The 23,312-nt window shown below is 46.6% G+C and overlaps 2 protein-coding genes across 5 annotated transcripts in view; one reads left to right on the forward strand and one right to left on the reverse strand.

The window, feature by feature from the left end:
- Positions 1-2,548, reverse strand: part of SPPL2B (signal peptide peptidase like 2B) — a 73,713-nt gene extending 71,165 nt beyond the window's left edge. For 2 of the 4 annotated variants that reach the window (XM_083174871.1, XM_083174869.1), the window contains exon 1: positions 2,365-2,548. In XM_083174871.1, coding sequence (XP_083030997.1) covers positions 2,365-2,523 — 159 coding nt within the window. In that variant the 5' untranslated portion in view covers positions 2,524-2,548. The remainder of the gene's footprint in view (positions 1-2,364) is intronic. The other 2 variants (XM_083174863.1, XM_083174855.1) reach the window with 2 other exon arrangements.
- Positions 2,549-13,959: 11,411 nt separating this feature from the next.
- LSM7 (LSM7 homolog, U6 small nuclear RNA and mRNA degradation associated) lies at positions 13,960-23,199 on the forward strand. Its single transcript, XM_083174880.1, has 4 exons — positions 13,960-14,107; positions 20,328-20,418; positions 21,087-21,158; positions 22,751-23,199. Exons 1-4 carry the CDS (start codon positions 14,102-14,104, stop codon positions 22,891-22,893), a joined length of 312 nt encoding a protein of 103 aa, XP_083031006.1. The 5' UTR covers positions 13,960-14,101; the 3' UTR covers positions 22,894-23,199.
- Positions 23,200-23,312: the final 113 nt, after the last annotated feature.

Genomic DNA, 23,312 nt, shown 5'->3' on the forward strand with positions numbered 1-23,312 from the left:
CTGGATATGACCCAAGTCTAAACAATGTATTTATGCATCATATATATATAGTACATATAGGGTTGCCACCTCACTCATCTTGGATTTCTAGAGACTTTTCCCTCCCCCTCATTTATGCGCACACCTTTGGAGAAGTGGGCGTGGTCCAACAAAGAGGGGCGTGGCCTATTTTATACAGTGGGCGTGGTCCCTGTAATAGCTAAAAACAACCAATTTTTGCCCATTACATCTACACACACACATACACACATATATATTAATTTTTTTATTTTTTTAAACGTGCTGGCTGTTAAAAAATGTACCTAAAGGTGTGTACACACGGTCGACATGCTGCCGTGCGATGCGAGTCCCGACGCGATCTGATGGCATCGGGACTCGCATCGCACGGCAGCATGTCGACCGTGTGGGAGCATGTAGGAGAGAGCAGAGACATTACCTGCCGGGCCCGGGATGTCAGCGTGTGCACATCAAACAGCTGTCCCCCGCCGTGCCGTGCAGACATCAGGACATCAGGCCACACCCCCCCTCCTCTTTAGGGTGACTTCTTCCGGCCGGGTCATCAGCCGCCCTGCAGCGCAGCCCCAGGACTCGTCCCTCTCCCTCTGGCCGCCGGAGGTATGGTGAGTATAAGGCACAAAGACTATATAGTGCAGATCTGCACTATATAGTCTTGCCTGCCCTCACTATGTCGCTGCCGATTTGTGCTCACTCGGGAGCGCGCATCGGCAGCGCATCGGGCTCGCAAGCCCTGAAAAGTGCACAATCGGTATGCGATATGGCTTCCGATGTGCACTATATCGGCAATATCGGAAGCCATATCGCACCCGTGTGTACGCACCATTAGGCTGGCTGGGCTGGCAGGCGACACCAGCGGTGAGCGGGGGGCCTGCAGACAGGCTTGCGAGATTATGATGACATCATCATCTTGCGTGCACCTGTTTCTACGCGGCAGCGGAGAGCATGGAGGCTTTTTCAAACAATCCGGAATCCGGGAAACTGAAAAAGCCACCTTAAGGGCGGTTTCACACTGTCCGGCTCCTGCCGGACGGGAAAATACCGCACGGCTTAAAAGCCGTGCCGCCCCTACAGTGTGTGATGGACAGCTCTGTGTCCATTCACACTGGACGGTCACGGCGCGGCCGCCGGGTAGCAGCCGGATCTTACCACTGCAATGTCTGGCTGCCGTGCCGTGGCCGTCCCGTTCTGCCCATTCAGTGTGGTGTAGAAGGCAATGGGCGCCTTCACACACCACGGAAATTACCAGATACTTACGCCCGCCCCCATGTGACGAGTAGGGCGGGCGTACACCCCGTCAGACTGGAAATGCCAGTCAAACTGTTTGGACCCACCCCCATGTGGCGAGGGGGCGGGGCCACAGGATCTCCAAACCGGACCATGTGAAAGGTCCAGAAATCCGGCTAAAAGCCGGACAAAGTGGGTCCGGCTTTTTTCCGTCCGGTCAAAACCGGAGTGTATGAAACCAGCCTTAGGGTTGCCACCGGATCTGGGAGAATCCCGGAAATCCGGGAGAGGTGGCAACCCTAAGTACATAGTTTGAAGGTCCTTTTATACAATATTTGTACAAATTTGAAAGGGGATGTGCCAAATGGGATGTGCCATATATGCATCATGTCCAAATTTCCTGCGAGCAACACAACTGTGGCACAACTAGTTGCAGCAATGACATCATTATATATATATATATATATATATATATATATATATATACATACATACATACACACACACACCACAGACTTTAAGCGGCATGTACAAGAACATTGTAAAAGTTGCACCTAGTAAACAGATTACTGTATAATGTACACAATGAAGCTGTCATGTACTCAGCATGCTCTCTGCTCTGATATTCTAGAAATGTGGTTGAGCCAAAATATCACTAAAAACAGAGCAGAGGGAAGGAGTAGGGAGACATAGGATGAGCAACATGATGTAATACTATTAGAGAGAATTAGAAGGGAAAAGCACAAACGAAAGACAGACAAAGCAGGACAACAGCACAGTAATGCCCTGCATGAGAAGGGGGTCACAGGGTGAGCACTCAGAGTCAGCACACTACAGGGTGGAACAAAAGGGAGGGGCATTAAGCAAGCAGGTAATGCCCAAACGATGACAGATAGGGAGAGGACACACACACACACACACAGGAGGCAGAGGCATCATGCAAATCACAGCAGTGTAACAGACTAATACAGCACGAGGCCGGCATGAGCAGAGGCATAGGGCATACGCAGGGCAGGCAGAGGCACCGGGTATGCAGAGGCATAGGGCATACAAATGGGCAGAGAGAAAGCCAAGGATGCAGGCACCGTGGCAGCACACACACAGGGACGCTGCTGCACTCACCTGGCTGACCATGGGGGCCCATATGAGGAGAAAAATTAGACTGGCCATCGCGTGTCGCCGCCGTTGTCCCCGCTCTAAGAGGACACAGTCACACACACACACACAGCAGCACCGAGAACACTGCCAGTCAGCTGGTACTCGGCTCCATACTTTGCACATGCGCGCTGCGCCTCTATCACACAAGCCCCGCCCCCTCCCCGGCAGCCTCGTCTCTCTCCACTAGTTCTCACAACAGCAGCCCCACTTCTCCCGGGCTCCTGGGAGATGCCGTGCCAGGCCAGGGTCCAGCGTCATCATCAGCTGCATCATTCATCATCATTATTCATCATCGTGTTTGCTGAGATGGGCAACTCGGCTCTTTCCCGTGAGTGGCTCGTACCGGCTCAGCAAGCGAAAGAACCGGTTCTTTTTGGACGACTCTCTGATCTTTTTTGCTTTTTAAAAGTTAATCATAATAATATAAGTATTACAAAGAAAAATCTATATAGTTTTGTTACCCATGGTGTATCTATCTATTTATCTATCTATCTATATACATACACTTCTGAATGTCGTAACAAAACTAAACAGATTTTTTTCTTTTATATCAGGGTTGCCGACCCTCCCGGAATTTCCGGGAGTCTCCCGAAAATCGGGGCTCCCTCCCGGCCCCCCGGAAGGGTGGGCAACCCTCCCGGATTCAGGGGGGACCCCCGCTGTCCCCCGGATCGCGGCATTAAAATGCCGCAATCCTCGGGTCTCAGAGGAGGGGGCGGAGCTAAAATGACACAATCGCGTCATTTTAGCCCCGCCCCCTCCACGGAGATCACTGAATTATGTGTAAGCGGCACAGCGTCTATTCTCATATGAAAATGAGGTTGCGGCTAATTAGCTTAAGCCGCGCCCTCATTTGCATACACCCCGCCCCCTTTTCGGGCGCTCGCCGAGTGTATATTTCTTCAAAACAGAAGTTGGGAGGTATGTATTAGGCTAACTACCTACAGTGTTTTTTGTCTGTTGTATTTGTGCTCCATCAGACAGTTTTTCTTGCCTCCTCCCTTAGTAATGTTTATAGTTACTTTCTGGCTCTGACTTTTCCTTTCTTCTGACATGATTCTGCTTGTTTCTTCTTACTAATTGGTTCTGATCCTTTTCTGACGACCACTATTTGTTACGGCACCCAGTTACCTACTTGCCTTCAGTTCCTCAAGTGTCCACCAGCCCCATATATAAGGAAACCAATCAGAGAGCTGCAACCTCTAGTGGTCCCTGGTGAACACAGCTAATACATTACACTCTTCAGCTTTGTACAGGGTCTACGCCAGTACTACAAGTACGGTCAACATCCATCTTATCCCAGCGAGTTGTGACAGTGCCATCTTAAAACATAATTTTGGAAATAGGATGTTGTTTTATAATCTTATGCCTTAAAATAGTACTAAGAACAAACATTTATAAAGGTCTAGTCACAACACCTGGGTGCATATGTAAAAGGTAGGGTTGCTAATCTGGGGATCGACGGTATGATTTGACCCCAAAATCGTTGGGATTTCAATTCTGGGATCATAGGCGTGCGCACGGGGGGTGCCGGGGGTGCACAGGCACCTCCTAATGACTGTCGCCCCCCCCCCCCCGCGCGCGCGCTTGCACACAGTGCTGTTTCTACCGGCACACTGATCGCATGGGGCACCCGCCTGCTCCTTACTAAAGGCCTTTGATCAACGAGGACATCGGCAGCTCTGCTCATCATGCCACTGAGCCAAGCTGCCTGCAGAGCGAGTTTGCGCGGCGCTGCCCGCCCACACACTTTCTTCCTGTGCGGCGCACAGTTTTGGACCCTACCACGCTGTTGTTGACACAAGCGCAACACCGGTACCGTACCATTAATAAGTAGCTGCTGCAGTGCCAGTGCAGCTTCACCACACAGACGGCCCCTACAACGATCAGCAACAGACCGAGGCAGAGCCCAGGCAAGAACTTGCATGCTAAATGTATATATATACACACACATGTATGAACTACAGAACTTCTAGTTTCCAGCAGCACTCCCACGGACTTGCACAATATATCACTCGGACACAGAACTTAACGCTGGTGCAAGTCCGTGGGAGTGCTGCTGGAAACTAGAAGGCTACATTGCTAATTACTGAGCACCCCGGCAGTTACTTTCCTGATCCAGTGAGTGATGCCCTGTCAAGTATCTCTCTCTCTCTCTCTCTCTCTCTCTCTCTCTCTCTCTGTCTTCCTCTGTCTCTCTCTCTCTGTCTTTCTCTGTCTGTCTCTCTCTGTCTCACTCTGTCTCTCTCTCACTCTGTCTGTCTGTCTGTCTCTCTCTAGATATCTGTTGTGTTTTATATATTTATTTTTTATGGTTTTTTTTTGGGGGGGGGGGGGGGGGGGGATTTTCATCCACCCATTTTAAGACAGGAGAGGCCTCAACTACTGCAGTAAAGAAAAACAATATTAGTAATGTGTATCATATATATAATACTGTTTGTATATATATATATATATATATATATATATATGTATGTGTATATATATATATATATATATATATATATATATATATAATCCCAAATGGCAGCACTGGAGTAACAAGACCAAAATAACAAGACCAAGCACAGTGCTGTACCAGCAACATTTCAGTGCTGTAATGTGCTTTTGTCAAGCATCTGTACTGTATATTGTGGGACTTCTGTGTATTGGGCCCTACACACATAGCGATGTGTGTAGGGCGACCTAGCTATGCTAGGTCGGGCTGTGCTGCGCCGCTTTCGCATAGCACACAGAGCTGACAGCCCACACACAGAGCGAGCTGTCAGCTCTGTGTGCTAAGCGAGCAGACAGCGCCAGTGTTCTCCGGTGGGAGAACCCTGCCGATGCCGAGATTGATGGACACTGTCCATCAATCTCGGCCAGCGATAAAGACGCGCGGGGACGCGCATTGCTGCCGATATAGTCCCCACACACACACCGATGTGAGGGCATTTTCTAAGCGACTTTGCCAAACTAAGCAAAATCGCTTAGAAAATGCATTAATATCGGCATGTGTGTAGGCCGTATTAGTTTTATAACAGATTTGCTGGACACTCTACCTTTTCGGGCGCATATAAATACTACTGGCATGTAATTAGTATATTTTTTTTATTTTATTGGTGTATTTTATGGTCGTTTTTGTTGGTTTGGTTGATTTTTTTTTTTTTTTTTTAAATCATGCTGGCCACACATTCTAATCCTACAATAGTGTATATATACTGGCCGTCAGAATACAATGCTGGTATCCCAATAGAGGGAATCCTGACAGCTGTCAGGTAGGTATACTGTACTTATCCTCCCCCCTTACCATCCCTCACTTCCTGCTGCCTAGCCCTGCCCTAGTAGCCTAATACTATCTGTCCCCACTACTCTAATCCCCGTGCCCCAGCACCTAAACATATCCACACTGCAGACTAACCCTAACCCCACCTTCTAAGTAACTAACCCGAAACCACTGTTCCCGCGGTCTTACCCTAACCTTCCCCCTCCCCACAGCCTACCTCTAAGTTCCCCCATTGAGCCTAACCTCCCCACCCCCTTCCCCGACCTAATGCTAGCGGTCCCTGTGTGGTGTAATGTGCATTATGGTGTGTGGTGTAATGGGAATTACAGTATGTGGCATTATGTGTAATGGGCTTTTACAGTGAACATTTTTTGCAGCGCTTTCACCGCGTACTGTTCCTGTTTCTAGTATGTGCGTGGAGGGGAATTATTCATTCTGAAGCCCAAATACATAAATAAGTCACCTTCTATTTAGTTTGCATTGACGCCCAGTAGGCGGTGATGGACATGCCCCTCCAATGGTGCACCCCCTAAGAAAATGGGCTGCGCACGCCTATGTCTGGGATTGGAGTTTCCAATCAAAGGCTTTCGGAATTATACTGCACATGTGCAGTCTAATGCCAGGCAGTGTCTGAGCACTCGCTCAGACACTGCCCGGCTGTTCCTGACAGTGTGGCTCTGCTCAGCCTGATTTGATGTCCGAGATCACACTGCACAGGCTGCACCCTGCCCACATCTGCCATTCACTCAGCTGCCGCCCACCCAGTGCGGCACCCATGCACCGCCTGCCTTGCTCCCCGCCCACACCATCCACCAGATCGAACCATGTAAGTAAGTGTGGTCGGGCGGGGAGGTGGTTGGCTTTTTCGTCAAAGTTGTTCGCTCCAGGGGTTTGCGCACATTCACATATATGCAAGCCTCAAACATTGGCGTGGTAGTGAATTCGGACCTGATCGATCAGGTCTGAATCGCCCCCATAGTGACACTGGAGTTCAAAAGAGCAGACATTGGGGTTTATTCTAGTCCATTCTTTCTGACAAAATCCTTCTTAGATGGACAAAACCATGTGCACTGCGGGTGGGGCAGATGTAACTTGTGCAAAGAGAATTAGATTTGGGTGGGGTTTTTCTTCAAAGTGAGATCTATATTGAAGTGTAAAATCATGCAGTCAGTATTTTCCCTGCACAGAAACAAAATAACTCACCCAAATCTAATTCTCTCTGCACATGTTACATCTGCCCCCCTGCAGTGCACATGGTTTTGTCCATCTAAGAAGGATTTTGTCAGAAAGAATGAACTAGAATAAACCCCATTGTGACAAGAGACAGCCGATGGGAATTGAGATAGAACAGTTGCTATGGTCAGAAAGGGTAATGAGGTATTTGGTAACTACTAAACTAATAAGGATTCAGCATTTTTCAAAGCATGAGACAGCAGGGGACTACTTACCCGGCTCTGCACGGTAGATGCAGTCTTTCCTTTCACTGTACCAAGTGCATGGGTTCATCAGATAACTGTGGTGCAAACTGAGGTGTGACCATGGTAGAATATCCTAGCTCCTTATCTTGAGACCATTGCATGTTCACTTACTACAAAATGTTATCAAACCGTCCAATGAAGATGGTAATTCATGGACATTATCTTTGATCCAATCTTGTGCCATATATTCACCCACAGTAGCCTGATGGAGCAGGAGAATATTAGTTTACTGCAAGAGAAACCTAACCAGGCTAACTGAAAATTCTCTATAGAGATTCCAGTAAGTTAATTTTTCATTTTAAAGGAATGTGTCATGTTATTTCCGAGGTGAGAGGCTGAACTTTCTCCTGCAGGTAATGAGATAAAATACACCACTGTGGTCTGAAGAGTAGAAAAGTTGTTTGGGAGTAGTTAAAAATGTGCACACTGATTCAGTGACCCATAGCAACTCTTGGGATCCCCATCATACTTAGCAGTAATCCACCAATTAGATGTAATTACGGAAGGAGCTACTGGAAGAGGTGAATTAGTTATTGCTGTGTGTGTATATGTATGCATGCACTGTGGACCTTATTCTGGTTCAGCGCTGCGTGTGATTTTAACACCTCCCGATGCTTGTCCAGCCACCCCCCCATCGCTGGCCGTCTTCCCCGCACAGCTGCGAATGGATGTTTTGCATGATTTGGTAAGTACACGCGGGTTCCTTAGTTTTGCGTGTGCCTTGTACGGGAACAGGGCAAGCAGCTGACATCCAGTGATGTCAGCTGCCCGCCCCCGGCAGCCGCATCACTGCTGAATTTCATTGGGAACACCCATAAAGCGCTGGGCATTCCCATGGGTGCATCCACCCAACCACACCCCCCGCCCGCATTGGTGGGTGTGAACAAGATGGCAAACAGTTGGCTGTGCCCGCTTGCACCCAGCGTCTGCACACGCTCATATATGCGCATGCACAGATGCCAAACATTGCTACCCCATGCAAATGCACGGGGTGAGCTATGGGATTAGAATCAGGCCAGGTGTGTGTTGTGTATGTATGTATATATGCATGCAGTGTGTGTGTTGTGTGTGTGTTTGTATGGATGTATGATATGTAGCAGTGGCGTAACTACAGAGGGTGCAGGGGATGCAGCTGCTATGGGGCCCGGGGGCTTAGGGGGGCCCCAAGGACCAGCTTGCTATCTCACGTACCCTCTGTAGTTAATGTCTTTCTTTCTTTATTCTTTATGTTGCGCAGTGGGAGAAGAGCACCGGGAGCTTATTGGAGGTAGCACAGCGGGAGTACGGTGCGGGGGAGGGGTGTATGGGTAGCGGGCCAGGTGGAGAGAGAAAGAAGTAAGTGTAGCGTGCTAGACGCACATGGTGGGGGGAAAGTGTATGTGTAGCGTTCCTGTCGGGGAGAGATGTGTAGTGTGTCGGGTGGGAAGAGAGTGACGTATGTGCAGCGTGTCAGGCGAGAGCTCAGGGGTGTCACCTGCACCATATGAGACATGGAGCTGCTTGGTTAGATAGACCCGCGGCAAGAAATGGGAAGCGTTTCTCAGCGGCAAGGAGTGAAGCCCCAGTGGTGAGAGGTCAGTTTATTGAAGAAGCAGCAACAGCGAGATCTGGAAGTAAATTTCTGTGTGGTGTGCTGATCAAAGTCTCTTTAATGAAAATTTATTGTGATTGGTTGGTCCGTACACACTGGGCAATATATTGAGCAATATTGCTCATTTTGGTATAAGTGATATCGTTCATTACATCGCCCAGTGTGTGCACTCTACCTGCTGGACAATGCACTAATGCCCTCTGTCATCTGTACAGGGAGTGCATTGATAATGAGAACCATGCTGTATGGGCACATGTCCACACTGTCATGTCCCTATCCCTTCTGTCCTGTCAACCCTCTCTTGCATCCCGTCTTGTCCCCACTGTCGTGTTCCTGTCCCCTCTATCCTGGTGCTACCGCTCCTCTCTCCTGTCCAGTCTGACCCGTCCCTGTCCTTGCCTGGTCAGCTCTGTTGTCACCCCTCTCTTCTGCCTCCTCTGTTCTGTCCCTATCACCTCTATGCTGGTCCTGTCACAACTGTCATTTTTTTTCTAACAACTTTTTTTTAAAACCTTTCAGTGCCAATAGTGGGGGGAAGGGGGGCCCTTCAAGATTTTTGCTATGGGGCCCACAAAGCTCTAGTTACGCCCCTGATATGTAGGTATGCAGTGTGTTGTGTATGTATGGATGCTGTGTGTGATTATATAATTCTTAGGGCCCACCTTTGTCTTTAAATACTTCCATCCTAATTCAGACCTGATTGTTGGGCTGGTCATTTTTTGAGCAATCAGGTACAGTTTACCCGGGACCAGGCCAGTCAGGGTGGCCCGGGTCTGGACACACAGTTTTTTTTTTATTTTGTGGCAAGTGTGCTGGGTCTGAGTGCGCCATAGTCAACCTTTCAGCGGTGGCATTGGGAGTGCGGAAGTGGGACAGCATGGAAGAAGCTGCATCACAACTTACAAGGGTCAACAGAGTGTGCAGGGAGCTCCGTCCGTGGGGGCCCCAGGATTTCTCTTGGCGGCCCTGAGCATGCAAATTGGTTAGCAGGGCTTGTGAAAATTAGCTATATCGTCGATTAGCTGCAAATCCATTGGCAAGCTGCTCACCATCTAATGATTTTTCCAATGTGTGCAGTCTGTGCGTAGCCCACTGGGTGGCTGCTATTGAAACAGGCTGCTCGGGGCTGGAGCTGATGTCACACGCCTTCCCCTTTAAACGCCAGGGCATGCCTGCCTTTTCCCTGACACTCCCATACTGTAGGTTGTAGTGCATGATCTGTTATTGCAGATGAAGGCATTATTTTATGTACTTCATGTGTGTTGGTATGCCCTGCTGGTTGGTTTAACCAATTTTTATTCTAGGCATCTCAGTGGGAGTACATTGAGCTTTTTTGTAAACAGTGCAGTCACATGCCTGGTATTCCGAAGTGCACATTTTTGAAAGTGTAATTAGATTTTCAGTGTTACACTGGTGTTAAACCAAAGGAAAACAGAAGGAGTACATTCTATCTGCAATTGTCTCTACAAAAGGACTGCTTTGAAACAACAAATGTTCACTAACTCTACACAGTAAACAACTCCTGTTTGGACACTGCACAAACATCACTTCACTTGCAACTATTTGTGTTGGCCTTTTGTTTTTAACAAACATTTGAAAATGCTTATTTCTGTACCAATGTGACTATGAATTTATACCCTTGAATATCCTGTCTTAATTATCATCACCTCACCAACTCTTTTATCCTTTTAATCTCTAACACTGTCAACTTTACTATTCAATCTCTTAATAATAAATGATTGCTGTTGTGCACACACTTTTATCAAAACTGCTCTTTAACCTGCATTACTGCAAATCTGTCACTTAAGGCCCATACACACATATGAAAGCCGCTCAATTTTCTCGTCTGTACAGGGCAGCGATGAGCGGCTTTGTGGACGGCTTTCCATAACACTGTGCTATCTTCTGACAGCAATGGGCAGGTGCAAAGCCACTCGGTGTGTATGCATTGAGCAGCTTTCCCCCCCAGCGATGACAGCGGTCATACACGCTGGGCATAATCGCCCAGTGTACTTATCCTCAATAAATGACATAAAATTTTACTTACCGCTTCTGGACTCTGTCTTTTCAGCCACGCCTTTGGCATACCTCCCAACTGTCACGATTTCCGCGGGAACGTCCCGATATTCGGGGACGTTCCCGCGTCCCGCCCGGGCCCGCCATTGTCCCGCGGTGGGGGGGACAGTTGGGAGCCCCCCAGCTTGCCGAGAATAGACGCTGTGCGCATGCGCACAGCATCTATTCAGCGCCAAAGAGCGGCGAAAACGGGGCGTGGCCGGAGTTCGCGTCACCCCATGAGGCCACGCCCCCTTTTCTCGAGGCCACGCCCCCTTTTCGGGAGCGCGCGAACGTCCCGACCTCCCAACTTCAAAAGTTGGGAGGTATGCCTTTGGGCTCAATACACCTCCTCACTTCCTGAGATTCACCCGCATATGTGGGCACATATTATCAACTTCCCCCAGCTTCCACTATGCACCAGCTACAGAGCAAGTCCAATCCTCAGGCCTGTCAAAATCTACTGCACTGTTTCTCAAATAGCCTCCATTCCTACTTCCAGCTTTCCTCCCCCTATTTACTTTATCCACACAATGCACGGCTCCTGGGATCTAATCGAAATTGCCTTGCCTACACAGTCTATTTTTTTAGGCGATTCTGACTTAGCGGAGCCACGCATCAGGTTTGGCTGATTAAAACTAGATTTTGACTGGTTAAAATCGCACTGTGTGTACACCTCTTAAGTACTGTACATACCCCCTAAAGCTTATATGATCTGTCTAGCCAGTGAACTATTTGGCTGGTTGGAAAGAAAATCTGATAATGCATAGGAGCAAATGCCATTCGACCATTTGCTCCCAAACGCTTTAAAATGGATTAACACAATACATTTGATGTAACCAACCAGCCTGAACAACCGGTTTTGTCCATTTTCTGGTGTTTGGGAGTTTATAGTTTGCTTCCATACATTGCCATATTTTTTGTCTCAACCAGCCAAAAAATTGGACGGTAACTTACTTTTATCCACGTGCAGGTTCGGCTGCATTTCTAACTTGCAGCTCCTTTATTAGAGAGACTTTAATAAAAGACCAAAAAATCTTACCACAACAAAGCAGCTATTTTACATAGCCCACATAACAATACAGACCTGGTAGTTAGACAATCATCTGGGTTCTACGCTCGCCACAAACTATCTAAAATAAAGTAACTTAACTCCATGCCAACATGGATAGTTCATACCCCCCTATCCATGTTGGCATGGAGTTGATTTTAGATAGCGTGGTGAGCGTAGCGAGCCACAGAGCCCGCAGCGTGGGCGAGCGAAGCGAGCCCCGCAAGGCATAGGCGAATCTAGGGGGTGGTCCGGGGGTGCACAGGACCACCCATTAGCCCATTTTGTAGCTGAGGGAAGGGGCTTTCCAACGAGCCCAGCCCCGTGTCTCTAGCCCCCTGGGAACCGGAGATACAGCCAGGCTTAGCTGGAACGTTTTCCCTATAGAATAACATGGGACCCACTAATTCCGACCCCCACCCAGTTCAATGGCTGCCAGTTCCCCCTTCGGCATCACTGAAGCTCGAGGTTAAACTCAGTCAAACCCAAATCGCTGGGCCTTCAATCTGATACCAGGCTGGATCCATATGGGTTAATTGGTTCCAGGGATATTGAGGTTAAACCATTTTTTTTTTTTTTTCATTTCTTAAATGTAATTTCATGACTGTTTATTTATGTTTTTTTGAGGGCAGATTTCTCTGGAACCAAACAGCCCAGTTTCACGGGACCAAAATCATTCAAAGCCAACTCAAAAGTTCTTCAATATGATACTGGTCTCATGTAAATGGGTCAGTTGGTTCCGAAGATATAGCTGGTTGGTTAAAGGGGGGTAGGAAGAGGGGAGTGGTTGTCTTTCCCCCTCATACCAGAAAATGCAGGGACTAGGCTGGTGTATAAGGGGTCAGCCTGGGAATGTCCCTGCATGATCCTGGGACCATATTCCCGGGAAAATCCCTGCATTTTCTATTGTGAAAGGGGTATTGTTTCAAACAGCCGTGACCTACTGTACAGTGCTCTGAATACAGCCGGGCAGCCCCCTGCTCTCTGCCCAGCTGTCAGTGACTGTCACCCCTGCAGTTTCCGCTCCAATTCTTCTCCCTGCTTTCACCTCAGCCCGCCCCCCCTTTAATCATGTGCGGCATCATGTGTAATGGGTACTATGGTGTGCGGCATCATGTGTAATGGGTACTATGGTGTGCGGCATCATGTGTAATGGGTACTATGGTGCCATCAAGCAATAACCCCCTAGCAATGAGCTTTATGTAATGGGCATTACGGTTTGTTATATAGTATGTAATGGGCATCATGATGTGTGGCACAATGTGTAATGGGCATTATGGTGTGTGGCCTTATGTGTAATTAAATTACGGCGTGTGGCTTTATGTGTAATTGGTATTACGGAGTTTGCTAAAATGTGTAATGGGCATTACTGTGTATGGTCTAAAGTGTAATACCACACCCCTTTTTGTGATGCCACGCCTCCTTCCCATGAGACCACGCCCCTTTTTTGACGCGCGGCTACGCCGCGCAAAGGTTCCCCTGCTATTATGTCTACATCTGGGACCACCCATTACCATAATTCTAGATTCGCCTATGCCGCAAGGGGACTCAGACGCACGGCACCATGCTGGCGTTGCAAAACTACACAAGTACCTATACATCTTTACTATTACATAAAATCCGTATTTACCTAGCACATGCACTGCAGTACAAAGACTCTAGTTAAGAAATATTTACTTTGATTTGTCTTATCTAGTAGCAACTGGGGAGACAGAGCGTGTGTACAGAGCACTGCCTCTATGTTTTCATACAAGGCTAATAAAATGTACGTCGGTCAACGGAATGAAGTCCGTCCTCCGGCGTACTATGATTAGCACAATAAAGTTAAATGATTCTCCGGTCCCACAGTAGAGAGTGAGTCTGTAATGTTACTGAGGTTAGAACCTGTCCCGTGCTCACGGATTCACTTGGACAGGTTACAACCCTTAGGATACAAGATAAAGCTATGGCCATGTGCTTCGGTAAAATGGCTCCGTGCTGGAGACCAGAGAGCAGTCACACTCTTGTTGATAGGCTCTACCAAGACATAATACACGGGGGAGGTTTTGCGAACCAAATGCTATCGCAGAATAATGTATGAGACATTACGCGCTGTACTCCTGCCTCAGCAGCCCGACTTGTTTTATTACTGCCCTGCAATGCACATAGATGTGTGGCGGGAATTAGTAGCATGTGAGCAGTGGAGCGTGTGGCACCCCCTGGGCCGGTTATAGTGGCCGCTCCCGGAGCGGGGGAAAAGTAAGCGGCGTCGGCGTGGAAACATGGCGGTGAGTGGTGCTGGTGGGATGCGCTTGCCTGGTGGTAACACTGCAAATGAGCGGTGGGCAGAGGCTGGCGGCACTGTGTGTAATGTGCGAGGTCGGGCTAGCGGACGGCATTGTGCTGCGATATATGTCAATGTAGTAGCTGAGCCACCCTCTGGGTGTGTGCGTGACAACATCACCGGTTCCTGCCGTGTAGCATTGTTGTGTGTGGTGCTGCCTGTTACACGGCCCGGAGACGGGAAAGGGGTTGTGGGTACTGGGTAGGTGATGGGGCCACCGAGCCCAAAGCGTGGCGAGCACGCAAGAGGGCGATAATGCTATTCTGAAAGCGGCAAACGTAACTGGCGTAAGCGGTGGCCGCAAAGATGAGGAATTACCGATAATTTTGTTGTATTTCATGTAAGCGGCAGAAAGATTGATATAAGTAGCCCTCCCCGTACACACTGCCCAGCCCTCTCCCCCAAAAAACATGACACCCCGACTTTCAGTCGCATGTTGCCCTCACTTGCCTACCTGACCCTCTCCATGCGGGAGAAAATGCTCTGCTCCTGGACTTTCCTGGTAATGTAGGATTGCCAGCACCTGTGGTGAGCTAGGTAAAGGTATTACAGCACAGGTGGTGGTAATCATACATTACCAGGGAAGTGCAGGAACAGAGCATTTTCTCCCGCATGGAGAGGGTCAGGTAGGCAAGTGAGGCCGCAACATGCGACTGAAAGTCGGGGTGTCATGCCTCTTACATGAAATACAACAAAATTATCGGTAATTCCTCATTTTTGCGGCCACCGCTTACGCCAGTTACGTTTGCCGCTTTCAGAATAGCTCTTGCGTGCTCGCCACGCTTTGGGCTTGGTGGCTCGCCCCACTCAGGTTCGCTCGCCACAACTTTACTAAAGGTAATAGATATTGGCGTGGACCCAGGGTTGTGGTGCGCAAACATTCCTATGTAAGTTGTGTAGCGTAAGCGGTGGCCGCAAAGATGAGGAAGTACCCAATTACCTATATAATTTATGGATCCTAGTGATGAGGGTATAGGGCCACTACATTTGTGTTTTAACATATTTAAAGTAAAAATTATATAATTTTTTTTTTTTTTCTACTGAAGGGATACTGTGAAGTGGGGTGCTTTCAAGTGTACTATGGAGGACTACTCTATGTCTATGGGGGACTACCACTAAGGGGACTCCTTTTTATTTAAAAAAAGAAAAATAAAGTTTTGCTTTTTTTACTGCAACAGTGCTGCCAATTGTGTTGTATAATTCATGGGGTGCTGCCAGTTGTACCGTATAATTCCACACATTGATTGGGGTGAGGAATCTTGCCTATATAGAGAGATCAATGGAAGCTTGTTTTTTGCGGGCCCAAACAAACCAATCATTTCAGCCACAATCTGTGCATGTCCTGGTAATACAACATAAGGGTGATGCGGCAACATGCAACTGAAAGCACAATTCCATCTTGCACCTCTTTTCTTTGTGTCATGCTCTCTTTGGAGCATTTTTTGGCACGGTTTTTTAAACTGTCATCCTGTCGGATACTGCAGTGCCATTCCTATGTCGCTGTTTAGTCATCCAGCTACCTTAGTACAACCTCTTGGCCTATAAACAATAATATTGTGATGTGTTCAGAATGAGTGGAGATGAATGTTACTGAGGTTAATAATACTGTAGGAACAAAAATAAACATATTACAAAACCAAAACTTGAAAGGGTGGTTTTGGCAAAACCAATCCAGATCCAAAACCCGAAAAGTATCTGGTGTACGTCTCTACATTTCTCCCAACATGACCCTTTCCAGGAGGGACATAATTCTCTGCTACTGCACTTCCCTCTTAATGTATGATTATCCTCATCTGTGTTATGGTGTGTACACACGGGCCGATATGGCTTCCGATGTTGACGATATAGTCAACATCGGAAGCCATATCGCATACAGATTGTAGGTGTTTTTAGGGCTTGTGAGCCCAATTACTTGCCGAGGCGCTCTCTCGTTTCAGTGAAAATCGGAGCAGATATAGGCCCTTATTCTGATCGGTGCGGTAATATCCGCGTGCGTTCGTGCCGCCGATGTTTTGTGTCTGCGCATGTGCAGAGGCGTCTCTGCGCATGTGCGAGCGGGGCGTACGGCCAAATTCCGCATGAAATGTGAACACTCCGAACAGGGGGTGGAGAGGGGCGTGAAGGGCTATTTGGGCTCATTACCATATGCATACGCCCCGCGTTTCATGGGCGTTCCCATGCAAACGCTGGGCGTACGTATGGTAATGCGGCCGTGACGCACGTGTAGGGGGCGGACATATGACATCGCCGGATGTCAGCTGCCCGCCCAGATCCCTGCTTTTGCACGGAAAAAAACAATAGCGCCCGCAGACCCCCGACGCCTCCTTACAATCAAATCACCACCGCGTTGCTGCCTCTGCTTTACTTTCACCTCCACCGACCAAACGCACTGCCTCGGTGTCATCATTGACTCCTCCCTCTCACCCCCCACATTCGTGCTCTCTCACAGTCTTGCCGCTTTCACCTACGCAACATATCACGCATCAGACCATTCCTCTCCACTGACGCGACCAAAATTCTCATTCACTCTCTTGTCATCTCCCGCCTTGACTACTGCAACATCCTTCACTCTGGGCTACCTCTCACCCGCCTCGCACCTCTCCAATCCATTCTTAACGCTGCTGCTAGGCTCATCTTCCTCTCCCGCTGCTCTACCTCTGCCTCCCCCCTCTGTCTATCTCTTCACTGGCTCCCCATTCCCTTCCGAGTTCTCTTTAAACTCCTCACCACCACCTACAAGGCTCTCTCCTCCACCGCTCTCTCCTCCTCCACCGCTCCTTACCTCTCTTCACTGATCTCTAGCCACACTCCCTCCCGTCCTTTTCGCTCCATCGCTGACCGTCGACTGACCTCTCACCTAATCACCTCCTCCCACTCCCGAGTCCAAGATTTCTCTCGCGCTGCCCCCCTGCACTGGAACAACCTCCCACCACCCATCAGGCTTTCTGATTCCCTTACCTCCTTCAAGCGCTCCCTCAAAACCCACTTTTTTCGACTAGCCTATCCCTCCTCCTAACCTCTTTTGATCCTCCTATCCTGCCTCCGTTCCCATCAGTTCCTACTTTCCTATTGTTTTTCGTTCGTCCACCCACCTCCTTTTAGTATGTTAACTCTTATGAGTAGGGTCCTCCGTCCTCACGTACTCACCCTACCTCTTTACCTCACCTGTGCTCCTGTCCTGTTCTTCCCTTCCTCTACTTCATCCTCAGTCTCCTCGACAATTTTTACACCTACTTCTGAACTCATGCTGATTTTAGTTCTACCAGCTATACCCCTATTTATACTGTATTTTTCAACACACCCTGTACGTTACCTTGTAATTTGTTTTTTGTTTGCTATGTACGGTGCTGCGGACACTTTGTGGTGCCTTATAAATAAACGTACTACTACTGCCTCACCCCCCCCCCCCCCCTGCATCATCCATCCCCAATCGACACCCCCCCCCCCCCCTGCATCACACACACACACACACACACACACCCTGCACCATCCATCCCGTCGTCACCCCTCTTTTTTTTTTTTTTATACCAGCTCGGCTCTTTCAGCCTGGTGCTGGTTATGGGGGGGAGGGAGACCCCAAGCCGTTTTTTTTTTCTTTTATTTATTTTTCTATATTTACACTGAAGCCTGCAGGGAACTGACTGATCAGTGCAGGCTGAATCCAAATACGACAGGAAAATGAAGTGTATTTTTCTGGCGTATTTGGCCGGCAATTAGCGGGCGTATCACGCTAATTGCCGATAATTACCGGCCGTATTGAATTTACGGCTGGTTAGTAAATTAGGAAACACCATTCTTTTGAATAGTGATTCCTATCGATGTATTTGTAAATACGAATGCCCCACCTATACGAATAATTGTATTTTTGGCATAGTAAATGCCAAAAATCCGAATACGCCAAATTTTTTTTTTTTTTATTTTACTATGAAAATACAATTTTTTTTTTTTTTTTTATTTTTTTTACGAATTTTGCATAGTAAACTTTCCCCAATACGTTTTTTTTTCTTCCCCCGCCCACCAATGTGTTAATTTGGGATACGGTAATTTGGTCTACAGCATTTAGGTCGACATGATTTAAGGTTGACATGGGTTAGGTCCACATGGGGAAGATCGACAGGCAAAAGGTCGTCATGTTGTGTTTTTTTTTTACAGTTTTTTGAGCCGACATGTGCCGACTGGCGGTACTTCATGCCCTACCATCCACTAGGGTGTGGTGGGAGAATAAAATAGTGTGCTGAGCGCAGAGAGGCACCGTGCCCGCGGCATGTCGAGCGCAGCGAGCCATTCGAGGGGATGCGGTGCTATGTTGACTGTATCGACTTTTTCACTGTTGACTTTACCCATGTCGACCTAACCCATGTCCCTCTAATGACCCTGTCGACCTAATGACACTGTCTACCTCACCCATGTCGATCTAAATACATGTCAACCTAAGGATTGTAGACCAAATTATCCCATTCCGTTAATAGTTTGTCCTCCCCACCAATGTTTCAGCATGCATGCTTCGTAGGCCACTGGCCACCAATGTTTGTAGTATGCACACCCTGCCCACCAATGTAGCATTGTAGCACTGATTGGGGGAAGATATGTCAATCGCACAGTGTAGTAAGGATTTATTTTTGTGTTAGGGACCCTCCTCAATGCTCATGAGTTTTTATTCTTTATAAAACAGGTGAGGGTGTGCTACCATAGGCATTAGGATTACAAGTAAGAAAGACAGAAAGAATGCCTTTTGCTGGTGCTCCTAAGAAAAAAGTGAAACTCTTAATACATAACGTTTATTGGATTTATATAAAATATAGAATATATATTTTATATAAATCCAATAAACGTTGTGTATTAAGAGTTTCACTTTTTTCTTAGGTGCACCAGCAAAAGGAATTCTTTCTGTCTTTCTTGCATTGTAGCACTGGTTTTGGCTGTGTTTCCGTCATTCTCAGTCCGGCATAACAAGATGCCGGATTGAGGCAGGGAGAACGGCACAGTGTGAGGAGCAGCATCAGCTTACACAGCGCTGTCATCCTGTACATTGCAGCCTGCACCCTCACGCCACTGCCCGCACCCTCCCACCAACTCCTATACATCCCCCGCCGAGCCGGGTGAGAGAAAATTAATCCAGGCAAATGGGCAGCAGTTCTGACAATCAGACCTGCAGAGTTCAAATGCACTATTTCTGCATTGAGAAATACTTTTATTTAGCTAGAAATAGACACACCCCCTCTGCAAGTAAAGAACACCCTTTATTCAAATATACAGATAAGACAAAATTGCATAGTGAAAATCTCATAGCACATCTCAAGCACAAAAGTGAAAATCTCAAGCTGCTCTCAAATGAGTAGAGAAAGCAAAAATCGGATGAAACATCAAATCGCACGGCACATCTCACCGTGTGTACACACTATTAAACAGGTTAATTGATAAGAAAGGTGCTTCAACACAGATGAAGGCAATCATACATTAAAGGCCTATACACACTGGGTGACTTGGATGCACTACACATCTCAGCATGCCCTGCTACAGTTCCACTATTTGGCCATGCTTAAACTGATACAGGGCATGCTGGGATGTGTAGTTCAGCAACAGCTGGAGTGTCAAGGTTAGCCATTACTGCACTAGTAAATATATCTTCAGACTGATCGGGCAGCATGTTCTCCCCAAACACTGCTTGATCCATCAGGGACTGATATCCCAACTGGTCAGGTGCATTTGCATGCTCCTGCCCACTGAGCTGTCAGTCACCAGCGGCTTCTGGCACAGCTGTACGGGCGGTCGGCGGATCGCCCATACACGCAGCACAATGCACCGATATAGCATATTGGGCATCGGCTTTGTCGCACAGCTGACGCGATATTTCTGTGAAGGACGCCGTTCAGATATATGGTTGGTACCCACTGGCTCACTGCATTGATAGATTGAACTTCCGATATCTCTGCCAGTGTGTACACACCTTAAAGTTGAAAATCCCTGCTCTAGGTTGCTGTGATTTCAAAAATATTTGGGTACCAATGACCTATAGCATTGTAGGTTTTAAGACTTTTTTTTACTTATTATACTAGTGATATGTTTTGGTTTGTGGGTTGTTTTTCTTTAAATTCCACTTGTGTTTTCTAACTCACACGCTCTAATATTGTGTTATTAAAGTGTTCATTTTTCCTCCACTCAAGGATAAGGAAAAGAAGAAAAAGGAAAGCATTCTTGACCTATCCAAATACATTGACAAAAATATTCGAGTGAAATTCCAGGGCGGGAGAGAAGGTAACTTTATTCTTATATTATAAACATTTGATTACAGGTAACTCTTTCTTATGCATTTTAACTTAATGATTCAGTTAATGAGTGCCCAACAAGCAATAGCTAGAGGTGGGCACCCTGTACTTATCATGAATGTTGAGCTGCATTGCACTGGGTTTAGCCTCATAAAGCAGCGAAATCAGTGCAAACTACTGGGTGCCCAACTTTGGGTGAATATCTGCTCGCCCTTTTATTGGTGCAAATAATTCCTATTCTCAGTCACTTTAGATGGGAGCTGTGATGACACCACACAATCGAAACCCCCCCCCCCCCCCACGCGCACACACACACTGTCTAATACTCAACGTTGTTATTGTTTTAAAATAACAGTAAAGCACGATATTTATATTTTACACTTTAATGTAGAAAGGCAGCATGGAAAGTAGGAAATAGGTGCATGAAAGATACATGTCCATAAAGTGGACAGCTAGGCATTTCACCGCTCTATAACAGAAGTAATCTGTCTTCGTGATTTTATTGGTGCTCTCCTAGTTAACAGTTGTAGATTTTGCATAAACTGCCATGGATACTAATATACGTAACCTATTACTAATCATTCTAATGTTCTATAATTCTTATGTGTTAGTTTACCTCGCTGTGCGTGTGTTTTATTTTTACTTGTTTTCTTTAAGCAAGTGGAGTTCTGAAGGGATTTGATCCTCTGTTGAACCTTGTTTTGGATGGCACCATAGAGTACATGAGAGGTGAGTGCTGTTCCATTGTCTCAAAAATCCAAAGACTAAATATAGTATAAATGGCACTATAATGGAAGCTACTGTGGAAGAGAGGGATCTAGGTGTCATTATTTCAGGGGACTTAAAGGCAGGTCTGCATTGTAACAAAGCAACGAAGAAGGCAAGTCAGATGCTTGGTTGCATAGGGAGAGGGAGGTATCAGCAGTAGAAAGAAAGAAGTAATAATGCCACTGTATAGATTATTGGTACAACCTCATCTAGAGTACTGTGTTCAGTTCTGAAGGCCATATCTCCAGAAGGATATAAACACATTAGAGAGTGTACAAAGAAGGGCAACTACAATGGTGCATGTCCTATATCACAAAACATATCAGGAAAGACTAAAAGATCTTAATATGTATAGTTTAGAGCAGAGAAGGGAAAGAAACTGATAGAAACTTTTAAATATATCAAGGGTTTTAACAAGGTACAGGTGGGAGACATTCTTCACAGGAAGAGGAGCAACAGAACACGAGGACATGCACTGAAACTAGAGGGAGGAAGATTCAGGGGAAATTTGAGGAAGAGTTACTTCACAGAAAGGGTAGTGAATAAGTGGAATAGCCTACCATCAGAGGTGGTAGAGGCAAATACAGTAGTACAATTTAAACATGCTTGGGATAGGCATATTGATCTCCTTACAAAAAATAAGGATCAAATATGGTTTTGAGGTAACATGTTTAAAAAAAAAAAAAAGGGCAGACTAGATGGGCCAAGTGGTTCTTATTCTCTACCCTCAAATTATGTTTCTATGTTTTTTATTATTCATATATTCTTTTATTAATAAATTTTCCTTTTGGGATTACATTGTGTGACGATTTCATTTCTTCTTTATCTTGAAATGCATTATTAGTTCTAAATATTAGCATTAGGACACATTTTTTTTGTAGTATTTGCTGAGTATATATTGCTGATATTTTATATCTATATATAGATACTATTATATTATATATCCTTTTGGTACTTGTGAGTTATCTGGGCGCCCGATTTCTAAATCGGGTCGGATCGGGCACATCGCATCGCATCGCATGCGACCATCGGATGCGATGCGATGACCCGATTTTTCCATAGGAATCAATGTTAAAATGGACTGAGTCCATTTTAACATGGAATTCAATGGGAAAAAGGGGTCCTTTTCATACCCCTACTATCCAAGTGGGCATGGAGTTGGATATAAACCTGTGGCGAGCGTAGCGAGCCACCGAGCCCCGCGAGGGGACACAGAATACCGTCCCCTCGCGGGGCTCGCTTCGCTCGCCACGCTTCGGGCGCGGTGGCTCGCTACGCTCGCCACAGGTTTATATCCAACTCCATGCCCACTTGGATAGTAGGGGTATGAAAAGTACCCCTTTTTCCCATTGAATTCCATGTTAAAATGGACTCAGTCCATTTTAACATTGATTCCTATGGAAAAATCGGGTCATCGCATCCGATGGTCGCATGCGATGCGATATCGCATCTGATTGTATGCCTTAACTTAAGGCATACAATCAAAAAATCGGGCGCCCAGATAACTCATAAGTACCATCCTTTTTTAAATGGATGTATTCTGTCTCCTGCAGACCCAGATGACCAGTACAAGTTGACAGAGGATACACGGCAGCTTGGGCTTGTTGTTTGCAGAGGGACATCTGTTGTTCTAATTTGCCCGCAGGATGGCATGGAGGCTATTCCAAACCCTTTCGTTCAGCAACAGGATGGTTAATTTTTTACAGTCCACAATAACCTCATTGATTCCGCTGGGATGCTCCATACTTCAAGTTGAAGATCGCAATATATTTTTTTTTTTCTTCAATTTCTTTTTGTGACGGCAAAACTAAGAAATGAGCCATTTTAAGCAAGTCACAACTTGCAGTTACTGATAAATGGTTTTGTTTTAGTATTTTTTTTGTTTTAATGTTTCACTTGTCCCTGCCATGCCGGTTCTTTGTTTAGTTAAAACAATAACTTTTTTTTGTTTTATTTGTTCCTTAATTATTTGAAATATATAAAATGTAACTAAACTATTGGATCTCTGCTTATTTCACATGACTTTTTGCATTATTGAAGTATTTACACAGTTTATATTACGTTGATTACTTTGCAGTGCTATTGATTTGCTTAGCTTTATGGAGAGATTACTGT

Source organism: Crinia signifera, chromosome 1 (assembly GCF_055691185.1).
Source record: "Crinia signifera chromosome 1, ASM5569118v1, whole genome shotgun sequence".
NCBI classification, from domain to species: Eukaryota; Metazoa; Chordata; class Amphibia; order Anura; family Myobatrachidae; genus Crinia; species Crinia signifera.

Coding starts and splice junctions, on each gene's coding strand:
- LSM7 (XM_083174880.1), top strand. Junction 20,419..21,086: donor ATTCCAGGGCGGGAGAGAAG/GTAACTTTATTC, acceptor GTTTTCTTTAAG/CAAGTGGAGTTCTGAAGGGA. Junction 21,159..22,750: donor CACCATAGAGTACATGAGAG/GTGAGTGCTGTT, acceptor TGTCTCCTGCAG/ACCCAGATGACCAGTACAAG.